The sequence below is a fragment of the Triticum aestivum genome, chromosome 2D (assembly GCF_018294505.1).
Source record: "Triticum aestivum cultivar Chinese Spring chromosome 2D, IWGSC CS RefSeq v2.1, whole genome shotgun sequence".
NCBI lineage: Eukaryota > Viridiplantae > Streptophyta > Magnoliopsida > Poales > Poaceae > Triticum > Triticum aestivum.
In genome coordinates, this window is record NC_057799.1 from 454258564 (window position 1) to 454276494 (window position 17931).

At 48.2% G+C, this 17931-nt stretch overlaps 1 protein-coding gene across 1 annotated transcript; it reads left to right on the top strand.

Moving 5' to 3' along the window:
* Positions 1-14788: 14788 nt before the first annotated feature.
* On the top strand, positions 14789-17854 carry LOC123053787 (probable folate-biopterin transporter 2). The gene is made up of 5 exons (XM_044477337.1): positions 14789-15490; positions 15585-15844; positions 15963-16058; positions 16144-16314; positions 16893-17854. Exons 1-5 carry the CDS (start codon positions 15109-15111, stop codon positions 17601-17603), a joined length of 1620 nt encoding a protein of 539 aa, XP_044333272.1. The 5' UTR covers positions 14789-15108; the 3' UTR covers positions 17604-17854.
* Positions 17855-17931: the final 77 nt, after the last annotated feature.

Below are 17931 nucleotides of genomic sequence, written 5' to 3' on the forward strand. Positions count from 1 at the left end.
AGGGCTCCGGTAGCTCATGACGAGCAACCCCTTCGCCACGCATCTTCAGCTACCCCAACATCCCTTCGACAACGAAACTAGGTGACATTTTCCAAATTTATTTAGCTGGGAGCGCCCCTCGGGCTGCATCATTCTCAGGCCACGTGGGCCCGTCCCTGCGGCATGTATCCTTTGCATCTTTAGCTTACTCTGTTGGGGGCGCCCCTCGGGCTGCATTATCCCCAGGCTGCTCGGGTCCGTCCCGGTGGCATGAATTGTTCTTGCATTTACCTAAGCTAGTTTGCTTTTCATGCATAATCTATCTATGGTTATCACCTGCTTGGTTGTCACCCACCACGGGAGCAACACATGCTGGCACGGCGCTTGTGCTCGGGTCCGTCCCTGCAATGTCGACAAATCTGAGCGGTCGAGCTCTGGCTCGCGGCACGCCTCGCGCACGCCACCTCACCAGGCCCTAAGTGCCCTCATCTTCTTGCAGAGGGACCTGCGGTAGACCGACAATCATTGTGGCGATCTATGTCCCTCCTCGTGCTAACCTGCAGGGACCTCCTGAGGACGACAGCGGGCGGTACCACGCGCTCCTTCTTCTCCCATGCGATTCGCTTGCGCGTTGAAAGGGGGGCTCCTGAGCATCGCGCCTCAGGAGCTCTTACTGGCTCTCCAGCCCTCACCCCCTAGCCTTGAACACGGCATCACGACCTGGCATACCAGCGGCGGCTGAGCTCGCTTGAGGGCCGGGACTTGAGGACGCAGAGCACACCGAAGAGTGTGGAGGGGAGGAGGAGACTTGCATGGGCCCAACCTAGCTGCACTACATCAGTCGACGCACAAGTCTGGCGCAACACACGGAACCAGCTCCGGACTGCCAAGATAAGTTTTCACGCCCGGGTCGACCAAGCACTACAGCATAGGATCCTCACATGTGGCAGCCTTGTTACGGAAACATCGCCACCCTTTCCTGCCTCTCGGTAGTTGCTTGAGCGCTAAAGGGGACCTCTTGAGCATCGCGCCTCAGGAGCTCTTACTGGACCACGGGCCGCTCACCTCCTGGCCTTGACCACGGCATCGCGACCTGGCATACCAGCGACGGCTGCAGCCTGCCTGGGGACCGGGACCTGTCGGCGTAGAGCACCAAGCTGCCGTGGGGTTGGAAAGGGGAGACTGGGCCAAAACAAGACATGCGTTCGCAAATTTTCATAATAGGGATAAAATGAACAGAAGACATTACAGACCCTTTACACGCCCCCATGGGGACCATTTCGATTCCTCGTGAGGAACAAAAAGAAGGGAGTTCCTAGGAGTTCTATCTACACGCGCTGGTGCGGCTGATGCCATCATCAATAGTGGGTCACGGGAGGCCGACGCCAACCCCATCCAGATCAGCGACGGCGGCGGCCAGATGCTGCGGCCTTGCTCCGGGCCCGGTGAGAGCTCGGGGTACGTAGCTGTCGTCGCTCGTCTCCGGGGTCTCGTAGGGCTCGGGAGAGTCGCTGGACTCCCAAGCATCGCCGCTGTTGCTGGGAGAGCCGCTGCCGAAGCCGACCGCAAGCTCGGCGTTGGTCGCTGCGCCGTCCCGACGACCCCCTCTAGGGCAGCACTCCAGGCGGCGGCCTTCCTCATCGAATACCTTGAAGAACATGGTGGAGGCGTCGTCGTACTCAAAGTGGATGGCGAGGGCGCCTTCCACGCGGCGAACTCGAGCCACCTCGCCCCAGCCGCGGGTCATGAAGACCTTGCCTGGGAAAACGGCTTCAACCTCCGCTCCAGTCGCCGGGGCGTCGCAGTCAGCGTGCTGCAGCCAAAGCTCGAGGGGGCCCCTCGGCAACATCTCGACGAAGAAGAACTGCGGGAAGAGAATCCAAGTGCGCGGAGGCATCGCCGCCCACATCACGAGTTCGCGCAAGGAGTCCGCGGCGTGGGCTCCTGGAGCAACGGCGTGCGTCACCGCTGCGCGGCGACCACGGCCATGGCGCGGAACGCGGCGCTCGCCGCCTCTGCCTCCAGAGCCCTCAACTTGGGCGTACAGGGGCAGCGGGTACCCGGGAGGAGGCCGCTCGCACCAAGGCCTCGACACCTCCGGCCTCACGACTACATCGCGGCGGTGGACCGGCCTCTTCTTCGGCGAAAGTGGTCCGGGCTTGTAGCGGGGTTTTTTTTTCCTTCTCCGCACTCGAGAACCTCTGAATCGGCGCCATGGGTGTCGCTTCTAGCAATGGGGCAAGGGAGGAGGAGCAAGCGGAGCAGGAAGAGATGAGCAACGGGGGCTCTGCCCCCTCCTCATTTATAGCGGGAGAAGACCAACCGGCGATCCCCACGATCACAGGTAATAATGACTTTTCTCTGCATGCAGCAAGGACTCGTCAAGTCGGGCAGTTGCCGAGGCAGCGTGGGGAAGCGGAGACGCCCATGTCCAATCAATCACCACGCGTCAAGCAGGGTCGCAGGCTGTTGGGGCCCGCGGCGCTCCGCACTTGCCCCTTGGCTTCGCCTCGAAGCCAAGTTCGAGCACGCCTTGGGCCCGGGGGCTACTGTCGGTGTTCTGGGAACGGGGGTCCCTAGACTTGCCTGCCTGCGGCCCACGGCGTGGCTCCACCAGTGGCCCCGTATGGCCCATCTTCACTAGCAAACACTCAAGACCCTCGCGAGGGGTCAAACCTCGCGAGGCGGACGACGCAAGACCTCCTCAGGGGCGGCCTCACCAGGCTGGCTCGCGAGGGGCAGAGAGATCAAGGCAAGGGACACCTCGCGAGGTTCCCGTGACGCAAGCCATGACGACCATGACCAGGCGGGCGCCAACGTGTGCAGTGTCCTCGTTTCCTCTTTGGTGCTAAAGAGGCAAGCGCAGGCGAGGAGTCCCGAGGCATCAGGCAAAGGTTTCCATATCGGTGCAACGAGACCGAGACCAGCAGGACGGCAGGACGGAGGTCACCGTGGAGCCCAAGACGGCGTCACCACTAGAGCCTTTGGCAGGCGAAGACCACCTTTAGTCAGGATAACATGTACTAGTTGTCTTCCTTCGAATTTGGCCGTTGTGGGATCCCTTCCCGCTCAATATTTGGGAAGAGGACCAGGGCCTCTATAAATAGGACTAGCCACCACCATAGGAGGCAGCTCATCTTGGATCGGAGCCATTCTGTCCATAGCCTCACACAAGTCCACCAAGCACAAGAACACCCCTCCTCAGGAGGCTGTTCTTCCCTTGTAACTGTTCACCCTCAGCTAAAGAGGCAATCCACCACACCACACTGGAGTAGGGTATTACACCACATCGGTGGCCCGAACCAGTATAACTCTTGTGTCTCCTTACTCTTTGGGTTCGACACGTTAGGCCTGACGATCATTGCGAGAGCGAGCTAGGGGGAGGGAGAGATCTTCGTGCGCACCCCAGTGTTCGAACCTCGAGGGTTTTGCCAGAACCCGAAATCCGACATATATCATTTCCAATCAACAATATGTCATCCACATATAATATTAGAAATGCTACAGAGCTCCCACTCACTTTCTTGTAAATACAGGCTTCACCGTAAGTCCGTATAAAACCATATGCTTTGCTCACCTCATCAAAGCGTATCTTCCAACTCCGAGATGCTTGCACCAGTCCATAGATGGATCGCTAGAGTTTACACACTTTGTTAGCACCTTTATGATCGACAAAACTTCTGGTTGCATCATATACAACTCTTCTTTAAGAAATTCATTAAGAATGCAGTTTTGACGTCCATTTGCCAGATTTCATAATTATAAAATGCGGCAATTGCTAACATGATTCGTACTGACTTAAGCATCGCTACGGGTGAGAAGGTCTCATCGTAGTCAACCCCTTGAACTTGTCGAAAACCTTTTGTGACAAGTCAAGCTTTGTAGATGGTGATATTACCATCAGCGTCTGTCTTCTTCTTGAAGATCCATTTATTCTCAATGGCTTGCCGATCATCGGGCAAGTCCACCAAAGTCCACACTTTGTTCTCATACATGGATCCTTTCTCAGATTTCATGGCCTCAAGCCATTTATCGGAATCTGGGCTCATCATAGCTTCTCCATAGTTCGTAGGTTCACCATGGTCTAGTAACATGACTTCTAGGACAGGATTACCGTACCACTCTGGTGTGGAACGTGCTCTGTTCGACCTATGAGGTCTAGTAGTAACTTGATCTGAAGTTTTGATCATCATTATTAGCTTCCTCTCTAGTCGGTGTAGGCATCACGGGAACGGATTTCTCTGATGTGCTACTTTCCAAATTGAGAGAAGGTACAATTACCTCATCAAGTTCTACTTTCCTCCCACTCACTTCTTTCGAGAGAAACTCCTCTAGAAATGTTCAATTCTTTGCAACAAAGATCTTGCCTTCGGATATGTGGTAGAAGGTGTACCCAATTGTTTCCTTAGGGTATCCTATGAAGAAGAACTTCTCCGATTTGGGTTCGAGCTTATCAGGTTGAAGCCTTTTGACATAAGTGTCGCAACCCCAAACTTTAAGAAACGACAGCTTAGGTTTCTTACCAAACCATAGTGAAGGAAATATGCCCTAGAGGCAATAATAAAGTATTATATATTTCCTTATATCATGATAAATGTTTATTATTCATGCTAGAATTGTATTAACCGGAAACATAATACATGTGTGAATACATAGACAAACAGAGTGTCACTAGTATGCCTCTACTTGACTAGCTCGTTAATCAAAGATGGTTCTGTTTCGTAGCCATAGACATGAGTTGTCATTTGATTAACGGGATCACCTCATTAGGAGAATGACGTGATTGACTTGACCCATTCCGTTAGCTTAGCACTCGATCGTTTAGTATGTTGCTATTGCTTTCGTTCATGACTTATACATGTTCCTATGACTATGAGATTATGCAACTCCCGTTTACCGGAGGAACACTTTGTGTGCTACCAAACGTCACAACGTAAATGGGTGATTATAAAGGTGCTCTACAGGTGTCTCCAAAGGTACTTGTTGGGTTGGCGTATTTCGAGATTAGGATTTGTCACTCCAATTGTCGGAGAGGTATCTCTGGGCCCACTCGGTAATGCACATCACTATAAGCCTTGCAAGCATTGTGACTAATGAGTTAGTTGCGGGATGATGTATTACGGAACGAGTAAAGAGACTTGCCGGTAACGAGATTGAACTAGGTATCGAGATGCCGACGATCAAATCTCGGGCAAGTAACATACCGATGACAAAGGGAACAACGTATGTTGTTATGCGGTCTGACCGATAAAGATCTTCGTAGAATATGTGGGAGCCAATATGGGCATCCAGGTCCCGCTATTGGTTATTGACCGGAGACGTGTCTCGGTCATGTCTACATAATTCTCGAACCCGTAGGGTCCGCACGCTTAACGTTACGATGACAGTTTTATTGAGTTTTGATGTACCGAAGGAGTTCGGAGTCCCGGATGAGATCGGGATATGACGAGGAGTCTCGAAATGGTCGAGACGTAAAATCGATATATTGGACGACTATATTCGGACTTCGGAAAGGTTCCGAGTGATTCGGGTATTTTTCGGAGTACCGGAGAGTTACGGGAATTCGTATTGGGCCTTAATGGGCCATACGGGAAAGGAGAGAAAGGCCTCAAAAGGTGGCCGCACCCCTCCCCATGGTCTGGTCCGAATTGGACTAGGGAAAGGGGGCGCACCCTTCCTTCTTTCTCCTTCCCCCTTCCCTTCTCCTACTCCCACAAGGAAAGGAGGAGTCCTACTCCCGGTGGGAGTAGGACTCCCCCCTATGGCGCGCCTCTCCCCTTGGCCAGCTGCCTCCCCCTTGCTCCTTTATATACGGGGGCAGGGGGCACCCCAGAGACACAACAATTGATCCTTGAGATCTCTTAGCCGTGTGCGGTGCCCCCCTCCACCATATTACACCTCGATAATACCGTTGCGGAGCTTAGGCGAAGCCCTGCGTCGGTGGAACATCATCATCGTCACCACGCCGTCGTGCTGACGAAACTCTCCCTCAACACTCGGCTAGATCGGAGTTCGAGGGACGTCATCGAGCTGAACGTGTGTAGAACTCGGAGGTGCCGTGCGTTCGGTACTTGATCGGTCGGATCGTGAAGACGTACGACTACATCAACTGCGTTGTGATAACGCTTCCGCTGTCGGTCTACGAGGGTACGTGGACAACACTCTCCCCTCTCGTTGCTATGCATCACCATGATCTTGCGTGTGCGTAGGAAATTTTTTGAAATTACTACGTTCCCCAACACATAGTTCATACGGTGTCGTCTCAACGGATTTAGATGGTGCCCTATTTAACGTGAATGCGGCTGTCTCTAATGCATAACCCCATAAGGATAGTGGTAAATCAGTAAGAGACATCATAGAACGCACCATATCCAATAAAGTATGGTTACGACGTTCGGACACACCATTATGTTGTGGTGTTCCAGGTGGCGTGATTTGTGAAACAATTCCACATCGTTTTAAATGAAGGCCAAACTCGTAACTCAAATATTCGCCTCTGCGATCAGATCGTAGAAAGTTTATTTTCTTGTTACGATGATTCTCCACTTCACTCTGAAATTCTTTGAACTTTTCAAATGTTTTAGACTTGTATTTCATCAAGTAGATATAGCCATACCTACCCAAATCATCTGTGAAGGTCAGAAAATAACGATGCCCGCCGCGTGCTTCAACACTCATAGGACCGCATACATCAGTATGTATTATTTCCAATAAGTCATTAGCTCGCTCCATTGTTGTGGAGAACGGAGTTTTAGTCAACTTGCCCATGAGGCACGGTTCGCAACTATCAAATGGTTCATAATCAAGTGATTCCAAAACTCCATCTGCATGGAGTTTCTTCATGCGCTTTACACCAATATGACCTAAACGGCAATGCCACAAGTATGTTGCACTATTACTATCAACTTTGCATCTTTTGGCATCAATATTATGAATATGTGTATCACTACGATCGAGATTCAATAAACCATTCACACTGGGTGTATGACCATAGAAGGTTTTATTCATGTAAGTAGAACAACAATTATTCTCTGACTTAAATGAATAATCGTTGCAATAAACATGATCTAATCATATTCATACTCAACGCAAACACCAAATAACATTTATTTAGGTTCAACACTAATCCCGAAGGTAGAGGGAGTGTGCGATGGTGATCGTATCAACCCTGGAATCACTTCCAACACACATCGTCACCTCGCACTTAACTAGTCTCTGTTTATTCTGCAACTCCTATTTCGAGTTACCAATCTTAGCAACTGAACCAGTATCGAATACCCAGGTGCTACTACGAACACTAGTAAGGTACACATCAATAACATGTATATCAAATATACTTTTGTTCACTTTGCCATCCTTTTTTTCCGCCAAGTATTTGGGGCAGTTCCGCTTCTAGTGACCATTTCCTTTGCAGTAGGAGCACCCAGTTTCAGGCTTGGGTCCAGCTTTGGGCTTCTTCATGGGAGCGACAACTTGCTTGCCATTCTTCTTGAAGTTCCCTTTCTTTCCTTCGCCCTTGAAACTAGTGGTTTTGTTAACCATCAACACTTTTGATGCTCTTTCTTGAGTTCTACCTTCGCCGATTTTAGCGTCGCGAAGAGCTCGGGAATCGTTTTCGTCATCCCTTGCATATTATAGTTCATCACGAAGTTCTAGTAGCTTGGTCATAGTGACTGGAGAACTCTGTCAATCACCGTCTTATCTGGAAGATTAACTCCCACTTGATTCAAGCGATTGTAGTACCCCAGACATTCTGAGCACATGCTCACTGGTTGAGCTATTCTCCTTCATCTTGTAGGCAAAGTTCCTGTTAGAGGTCTCGTACCTCACGACACGGGCATGAATCTAAAATACCAATTTTCAGCTCTTGGAACATCTCATATGCTCTGTGGCGTTCAAAACGTTTTTGAAGTCCCGGTTCTAAGACGTAAAGCATGGCGCACTAAACTATCAAGTAGTCAAAATATCGAGCTTGCAAAACATTCATAATGTCTGCATCTGCTCCTGCAACAGGTTTGTCACCTAGCGGTGCATCAAGGACATAATTCTTCTATGCAGCAGTGAGGGTAATCCTCAGATCACGAACCCAGTCCGCATCATTGCTACTATCATCTTTCAACTTACTTTTCTCTAGGAACATATCAAAAAAAATATAGGAGGTATATATCGTGAGCTATTGATCTACAACATAGATATGCAAAACTATCAAGACTAAGTTCATGATAAATTAAGTTCAATTAATCAAATTACTAATGAACTCTCACTTAAATAAACATCCCTCAAGTTATCTAAGTGATACATGACCCAAATGAACTAACCCATGTCCGATCATCATGTGAGATGGGGTAGTCATCAATGGTGAACATCTCTATGTTGATCATATCTACTATATGACTCATGTTCGACCTTTCGGTCTCTAGTGTTCCGAGACCATGTATGTACATGCTAGGCTCGTCAAGTTTAACCTAAGTATTCTGCATGTGCAAAAGTGTCTTACACCCGTTGTATGTGAACAAAGAGTCTATCACACCCGATCATCACGTGGTGTCTTGGAACGACGAACTGTAGCAACGGTGCATACTTAGGGAGAACACTTTTATCTTGAAATTAAGTGAAGGGATCATCTTATAATGCTACTTCCGTTCTAAGCAAAATAAGACATGATATGGCCATCATCATCTTGTGCTTTTGATCTCCATCTCCAAAGCATCGTCATGATCTCCATCGTAACCGGCTCGGCACCTTGATCTCCATCGTAGCGTCCGGGTCGTCTCGCCAACTATTGCGTCTACAACTCTTGCTAACGCATAGTGATAAAGTAAAGCAATTACATGGCGTTTACATTTCATACAATAAAGAGACAACCCTAAGGCTCCTGCGGGTTATCAATATTACAAAACATGATCATCTCATACATCAACATATATCACATCATATCTTGACCATATCACATCACAACATGCCCTGCAAAATCAAGTTGGACGTCCTCTACTTTGTTGTTGCAAGTTTTACGTGGCTGCTACAGGCATCTAGAAAGAACCGTTCTTAACTACGCAAAAACCACAACGGTGATTCATCATGTTTGCTGTTTTAACCTTCTTCAAGGACCGGACGCAGTCAAATTCGATTCAACTAAAGTAGGAGAAACAGACACGCGCCAGCCACCTTTATGCAAAACTAGTTGCATGTCAGTCGGTGGAACCAGTCTCACGTGCATGGACATGTAAGGTTAGTCCGGACCGCTTCATCCCACAATACCGCCGAATCAAAATAAGATGTTGGTGGTAAGCAGTATGACTATCACCACCCACAACTCTTTGTGTTCTACTCGTGCATATCATCTACACATAGACCTGGCTCAGATGCCACTATTAGGAATCGTTGCAGGGAAAACAAAAAAAATCTACGCACACGCAATGATCTATCCATGGAGATGCATAGCAATGAGAGGGGAGAGTGTGTCTACGTACCCTTGTAGGCCGTAAGCGGAAGCGTTTCACAATGCGGTTGATGTAGTTGAACTTTCTTCGCGCTCCAACCGATCTAGTACCGAACGCACGGCACCTCCTCGTTCTGCACACGTTCAGCTCGATGACGTCCCCCGCCTTCTTGATCCAGCAAGACGACAAGGTAGTAGATGAGTTCCGGCAGCACGACGGCATGGTGACGGTGATGGCGAAGTGGTCTCCGCAGGGCTTCGCCTAAACACTACGAAAATATGACCGGGGGTGTAAACGGTGGAGGGGGGCGCCGCACACGGCTAGGCAATTGTCTATTGTGTGCTAGGCGCCCCCCTCCCACATATATATAGGTGGGAGGGAGGGAGTAGCGGCCAAGGGGAGGCGCCAAAGTAGGAGGAATCCTACTTGGGGTCCCTCCCAAGCCGCGCCCCCTCCTTTCCTTATTTGGAGTGCAGGGAAAGGCAGGAGAGGACGCCCCCCCTTCCTTTCTCTCATGAGAGGGAAAGGTAGGAGGGGCTAGCCCTCCCCCTTTTCCTTCCCTAGGGCCGGCCAACAAGGGAGGGGGTGCACCAGCCCCCTTGTGGGCTTGTCTATCCCCTCCTTTGGCCCATAAGGCCCATAACTTGTCGGGGGGTGCCTGAAACCCCTTCCGGTGACCCAATTCCTTCCCGATACGTCCCGAAACACTTCCAGTGTCCAAATACCATCGTCCTATATATATATCAATATTTACCTCTCGACCATTTCGAGACTCCTCGTCATGTTCGTGATCTCATCCGGGACTCCGAACAACATTCGGTCACCAAAACATACAACTCATATAACACTATATCGTCAACGAACGTTAAGCGTGCGGACCCTACGGGTTCGAGAACTATGTAGACATGACCGAGACACCTCTCCGGTCAATAACCAACAGCGGAACCTGGATGCCCATATTGGCTCCTACATATTCTACGAAGATCTTTATCGGTCGAACTGTTATGACAACATACGTAATTCCCTTTGTCCATCGGTATGTTACTTGCCCGAGATTCGATCGTCGGTATCTTCATACCTAGTTCAATCTCGTTACCGGCAAGTCTCTTTACTCGTTCCGTAATACATCACCTTGTGACTAACTCCTTAGTCATTTGCTTGCAAGCTTATGATGTGTATTACCGAGAGGGCCCAGAGATACCTCTCCGATACTCGGAGTGACAAATCCTAACCTCGATCTATGCCAACTCAACAAACACGTTCGGAGATACCTGTAGAGCATTTTTATGATTACCCAGTTATGTTGTGACGTTTGATAGCACACAAGGTATTCCTCCGGTATCCGGGAGTTGCATAATCTCATAGTCGAAGGAATATGTATTTGACATGAAGAAAGCAATAGCAATAAACTGAACGATCATTATGCTAAGCTAACGGATGGGTCTTGTCCATCACATCATTCTCCTAATGATGTGATCACGTTATCAAATGACAACACATGTCTATGGTTAGGAAACCTTAACCATCTTTGATCAACGAGCTATTCTAGTAGAGACTTACTAGGGACATGCTATTTGTTTATGTATTCACACATGTATTTAAGTTTCCGATCAATACAATTCTAGCATGAATAATAAACCTTTATCATGATTAAGGAAATATAATAATAACTATTTTATTATTGTCTCTAGGGCATATTTCCATCACTTCATAGGTCGACAGGGTACGTTCCGCACTAGAGTGGTACGGTAATCCTGTCCTAGAAGTCATGTTGTTAGACAACGGCGAACCTACGAACTATGAAGAAGCTATAATGAGCCCGGATTTCGACAAATGCCTTCTGGCCATGAAATCCGAGATAGGATCCATGTATGAGAACAAAAGTATGGACTTTGGTGGACTTGCCCGATGATCGGCAAGCCATTGAGAATAAATGGATCTTTAAGAAGAAGACCGACGCTGATGGTAATGTCACCGTCTATAAAACTCGACTTGTCGCAAAGGGTTTTCGACAAGTTCAAGGGGTTGACTATGATGATACTTTCTCACCCGTAGTGATGCTTAAGTCTGTTAGAATTATGTTAGCAATTGCCGCATTTCATGATAATGAGATCTGGCAAATGGACGTCAAAACGGCATTCCTTAATGGGTTTCTTAAGGAAGAGTTGTATATGATGCAACCAGAAGGTTTTGTCGATCCTAAGGATTTTAACAAAGTATGCAAGCTCCAGCGATCCATCTATGGACTGGTGCAAGCATCTCGGAGTTGGAATATATGCTTTGATGAGGTGATCAAAGCTTTTGGTTTTATACAAACTTACGGAGAAGCTTATATTTACAAGAAAGTGAGTGGGAGCTCTGTAGCATTTCTAATATTATATGTGGATGACATATTGTTGATTGGAAATGATATAGAATTTCTAGAAAGGATAAAAGTATATTTGAACAAGAGTTTTTCAATGAAAGACCTCGGTGAAGCTGCTTACATATTGGGCATCAAAATCTATAGAGATAGATCAAGACGCTTAATAGGACTTTCACAAAGCACATACCTTGACAAAGTTTTGAAGAAGTTCAAAATGGATTAGTCAAAGAAAGGGTTCTTGCCTATAGTGCAAGGTGAGAAGTTGAGTAAGACTCAAAGCCCGACCACCGCAGAAGAAAGAGAAAGGATGAAAGTCATTCCCTATCTCAGCCATAGGCTCCATAATGTAGGTCATGATGTGTACCAAACCTAATGTGTGCCCTGCCATAAGTCCGGTAAGGAGGTACCAAAGTGATCCAGGAGTAGATCACTGGACAGCGGTCAAGAATATCCTAAAGTACCTGAAAAGAACTAAGGACGTGTTTCTCGTTTATGGTGGTAACAAAGAGTTCGTCGTAAAGGTTTACGTTGATGCAAGTTTTGACGCCGATCTGAATGACCCTGAGTCTCGAACCGGATACGTCAAGTGGAGCAAACATCTGAAGTAGTTCCAAACCGAGTGTTGAGGCGGGATTTACATATGAAGTGCATATTTAATGCCCTTTTCAACTCCATCCATGATTGGATCAAGGATGGAGACATTGAGATTTACAAAGTACACACGGATCTGAATGTTGCGGACCCGTTGACTAAAACCTCTCTCACAAGCAAAACATGATCAAATCCCAGAACTCATTGGGGGTTAATCACATAGCGATGTGAACTAGATTATTGACTCTAGTGCAAGTGGGAGACTGTTGGAAATATGCCCTAGAGGCAATAATAAATTGGTTATTATCATATTTCTTTATTCATGATAAAGGTTTATTATTTATACTAGAATTGTATTGACCAGAAACTTAAATACATGTGTAACTTAAATACATGTGTGAATACATAAACAAACACTATGTCCCTAGTGAGCCTCTACTAGACTAGCTCGTTGATCAAAGATGGCTAAGGTTTCCTAACCATAGACATGAGTTGTCATTTGATAACGGGATCACATCATTAGGAGAATGGTGTGATGGGCAAGACCCAACCGTAAGTGTGGCAGTTGATCGTATCAGTTTATTGTTATAACTTTTTTCATGTCAAGTATCTATTCGTAAGACCATGAGAACGTGCAACTCCCTGACACCAGAGGAATACTTAATGTGTATCCAAACATCACTTCGTAACTGGGTGATCATAAAGGTACTCTACAGGTATCACCGAAGGTGTTTGTTGAGTTGGCACGGATCGAGACTGGGATTTGTCACTCCGTGTGACGGAGAGATATCTCTGGGCCCTCTCAGTAATACAACATCGTAAAGAGCTTGCAAGCAATGTGCCTAATGAGTTAGTCACGAGATCTTGTATTACGGAACGAGTAAAGAGACTTGCCGGTAACGAGATTGAACTAGGTAAGGAGATACCAACGATCGAATCTCGGGCAAGTAACATATCGCCGGACAAAGGGAATTGCATACGGGATTACCGAATCCTTGGCATCGTGGTTCAACCGATAAAAGATCTTCGTGGAATATTTAAGAACCAATATGGGCATCCAGATCCCGCTATTGGTTATTGACCGGAGAGGTTTCCCGGTCATGACTACATGATTCCCGAACACGCAGGGTCGCACGCTTAACGTTCGTTAACGCTAGAGTAGTATTGGGATATTTGATGATTGGTAACCGAATGTTGTTCGGAGTCCCGGATGAGATCCAGACATCACGAGGTGTCTCGGAATGGTGTAGAGGTAAAGATTTATATATGAGAAGTCATATTTTGGGTTCTGAAAAAAGGTGTGGTTTTTTCGGGATTGTACTGGGAAGCTTACAGAAGGTTCCGAAGGATTCCGGAGGGGTCCGGAAGTCCACAAATGGGTCCACCACGCCCCAAGGGCTGGCATGGGTTGAGGGGAGGCGCCCTGACCTTGTTGGGCCAGGCGCACCAAGTCCTCAAAAGCCCATGCGGTTAGGGAAGGAGGGGGAAGGGGAGTCCTAGCAAGAATAGAATTGGACTTGGGAGTCCAAGTCCTCACCCCCTTTGGCGCCAACTCCTACTAGGAGTAGGGCTAGACTCTCAGCCCTCCCACGCATATAAATATAGAGGAGGGGGCGCAGCAAGGCACCCCAATACATTGGCCTTGGTGCTGCCCCGTTTCTCCCTCTCGGCATAGTTCTCGTCCACGGTTTTTCTCTTAGCGAAGCCCTACCGGTATTTCGACTCCACCGCCACCATCACCACCACGCCGTCATGCTGGTTGTGATCCCATCTACTTATTTGCCTTCTCTGACTGGATCAAGAAAGAGGAGACGTCATCGAGCCGCACGTGTGCTGAACTCGGATGTGTCATTCGTTCGGCACTAGATCGGTTGGACCGTGATCGGATCGCGAAGAGTGCGACTACATCAACCGCGTTATATACGGTTTCGCTTTCGGTCTACGAGGGTACGTAGACACACTCTCCCTGCTCATTGTTATGCTTCTCCTAGATAGATCTTGATTGTTCGTAGGAAATTTTGATTTTCATGCTTCGTTCCCCGAACAAGGAGTTTGTTCCACAGAAAATTAGAAAAGAGCAAAATAGGGTAGCAGATCGATTGGACGTTTACAGTCGTATTGAATCTTGCACGGCTATTTGGATGAACAGAGGTCCTCCATGTATCGAGAAATTGTTACCTCTGAATTATAACCCTATTATTTTGGAATAAAACTCCCTTTTCCTAGCAAAAGAAAAAAAAGCAATAGCAAAGAATGTGACATCACGTGTGATTCCATTTCCTGGATCATCTGTTGATAGCGAGTGAATGCCTTTCAATATCACCGTCGCTAACCGCCGGCAAATCAAATCAGAAAAATCACCACGGTCTTTCACTTCCTCTCCCTCTCGTTGATTCCCAATCTCTGATGAACTCCGGCGACTGTGTCTGCAGAACGCCCTGATTTTTCGACGACACGAGCGTTTCTTCTCTAGTGTAGAAACTAGTTGCGAGCCGAAGTCAAACCAAACACCGCGAACTCGGGTAAACCCATCGAACACTACGCCTCGTGCTCAGCTACCGCTAGCCAGTCAGCTCACCAAGAAAATATACGCTTCTCGTGCTCGTCGGCCTCTCCCGGCGGCCAACCGCCCGGTCGCCGCGGCTCGCATTCCTGCCGCGCGGTTTCCGGTGGCTTCGCCGCAGATCCCCAAGAAGCCTCGGAAGAAATTGTTCCTCGAGGGCTGCTGTTCCTATGATGGATCCCGACGCCAAGGAGGGCGGGCCACTCGAAGAAGCTGGCGGCGCCGGCGCCGAGAGTGGTCCCTGCGACGGCAGCGCCGAATGCGGCGTCGCCTCCCCCTTCCGCTGGCTGCGGCGGCTCTCCCGCGAGCTGCACTGGAGCTTCGTGCTCGCCGTCTTCGCCGTCTACGGGGCCTGCCAGGGCGTGGGCAACGCCGTCGGGGTGGTCGCCGCCTCGTACTACAGCAAGGACGTGCTGCGCCTCCAGCCGTCCGCGGCACAGTTCTACCAGGGCATCGTCGACTCGCCGTGGGTCGTCAAGCCCATCTGGGGCCTGCTCACCGACGTCGTGCCCGTCGCCGGGTACCGCCGCCGCCCCTACTTCCTTCTCGCAGGTGAAAATATTTGGGGATCTCTTCTTGATTCCACCACACTGAACATCATTTCACGGTTGGTATCCTGATGCTCCGTGTTCTGAGGCTAATGCAGGCGTGATTGGCGCCACATCCATGCTTATGATCTCCCTGCAAAGCAATCTGGGGCTCATACCGGCGGTCCTAGCCCTCACGGCGCAGAGCGCAGGCGCGGCGATAGCCGACGTGACGCTGGACGCGCTGGTTGCGCAGAACAGCATAACACATCCGCCGCTCGCCGCCGACATGCAGAGCCTGTGCGGGTTTTGCTCCTCATTTGGGTCATTGATTGGGTACTCCATCAGCGGCCTTCTTGTCCACTCCATGGGCGCTCAGGTCCGTTGAGCCCCCTGTTAAGCTAATATATATGCTATCAATTCTTGTTTCTCACATGCCGCGACATGCGAATTCGATGTTCTCGGCGGATGATATGTCTTGTGCTTGTTGTTTGAAGGGGGCTCTTGGCTTGTTGAGCATCCCCTCAGCACTGGTGTTCTCAGCTGGGATTCTCCTGAAGGAGAGCAGAGTGACAAACTTCAATTACAAGCAGGTCAGCCTCAGACAGCACACTCCACTTTTTGTTGGGTTGAATTGCTGAATGCAGTCTTTGCACACTAAGGCCTCTGCTGAATCAGGTTCATAAGAAGTTCTACAAAGCAATTCGGTCAACGGGGACAACACTGAAGTGCCCTGAAGTCTGGCGGCCGTGTTTGTACATATATGTTTCGCTCAATCTAAGCCTGGACATCCAAGGAGGGATGTTCTACTGGTACACAGATCGATTAAATGGACCAGGATTTTCTGAGGTGTGCACATACCCTAGATATCATCGTCACAGACTAGGAGTCTGAAAAAGAATAGCATGATACTAATGGTTAAATCTCTATAAGCAGGTGGTGTTTCAGTTAGAAGCCAATCTGGTTATCTGGCCAGAACTCTCTGGCTGGAAGACAACCAGATACCACTTTGATGCAACCTAATTGATTTATGTAGCTTCCATAAGTAGATGAACATGGTATTTGTGTACTATCTTAATATAGCTAAAGCAATGTACGTTCAAATCCGACTAATAAGCTTCTGAAGATGATCTGCCAATCTGCTCAAATGTTCCAAAATAGCAGTCTCAATCAGATCCTAACCCTTTATCGTGTACTCCCTCTGTTCCAAAATACTTGACTTCCATTTGTTCAAAAATGGATGTACCTATATACTAAAACATGTCTAGATACATCTATATTTTGACAAATGGAAGGCATGTATTGTGGAACGGAGGGAGTAATAGTATATGGTAAAAATGTGCATGGATGTGCTATATTGGTTACATTGAGATTTACGATACTCATTTGTTGCCGAAGAAACTTACGGAACATTTTCATTGTGACAGGAATTTATTGGTGTGATCTATGCAGTCGGTGCAGTGGGTTCACTACTCGGGGTTGTCCTATACCAAAGTGCTCTAAAGGACTATGATTTCCGCAGCATGCTTTTATGGGGTCAGGTGCTGTCAAGCCTGACAGGGATGCTTGATCTAGCGCTGGTGACCCGACTAAACACGAAGGTCGGCATACCAGACTACGTTTTCGCGGTGATCGACTGCGGCGTTTCTGTAATGGTCGGCAAGCTTCAGTGGATGCCGGTTCTCGTGCTTTGCTCCAAGCTTTGTCCTCCGGGCATCGAAGGAACCTTCTATGCCCTGCTCATGTCGATACAAAATGTGGGGCTGCTTATGTCTGCCTGGTGGGGTGGCCTGCTGCTGCACACGCTGAATGTGACTCGATCGGAGTTCACTAACCTTTGGGCAGTTGTATTGATCAGAAACGTCTCGAGGCTACTTCCGCTGATGCTACTGTTTCTTGTTCCTCAAAGCGACCAGAACTCGACGCTCCTTCCTGCGGAGATGCTCCATGATGACGAATCTACAGAAGCTGTCAAGGATGGATCAGGCAGTGTTGAGTTTTCCGTCCTTGTTGCGGATGGTTCAGGTTGTCATCCTTCCGTTGAGGATGTTCAAGATGAGAGAATCAAAGTGACTGATGATGTAGGAGGGGATGTAGAGTTGATCCCACTGATGAACACGAACAGAACAGTTGGGTGATCATCTTTTTCGTAAGAGGGTTGATTCATGATTCATTTACGCCCCGACCATCTGATTATACGCTTCGGTAGCTGTTGCTAGGAATGTACACAATTTCTTACCGCCTGTTTATCTGTATTTTGTATAGGTAAAAGCAGCTGAGTAGCAAGTGAAGCATACATTTTCTTCTTTCTTTCTTTTTTGCGAGATTCTTCTTCTTTCTTTTCTTAATGTAAAACAAGATAGAATAATACAAATATCAGTCCATTCAATTATTGTATTGAGCAGTTTTTTTTTTCCTATCCATTGTTTCTTTCCTGCTCTCTTCAGTTGAGTTAAAACAGTAACT

Coding starts and splice junctions, on each gene's coding strand:
- LOC123053787 (XM_044477337.1), top strand. CDS start 15,109: ATGATGGATCCCGACGCCAAGGAGGGCGGGCCACTCGAAGAAGCTGGC. Junction 16,059..16,143: donor CAAACTTCAATTACAAGCAG/GTCAGCCTCAGA, acceptor CTGCTGAATCAG/GTTCATAAGAAGTTCTACAA. Junction 16,315..16,892: donor ATGGACCAGGATTTTCTGAG/GTGTGCACATAC, acceptor TCATTGTGACAG/GAATTTATTGGTGTGATCTA.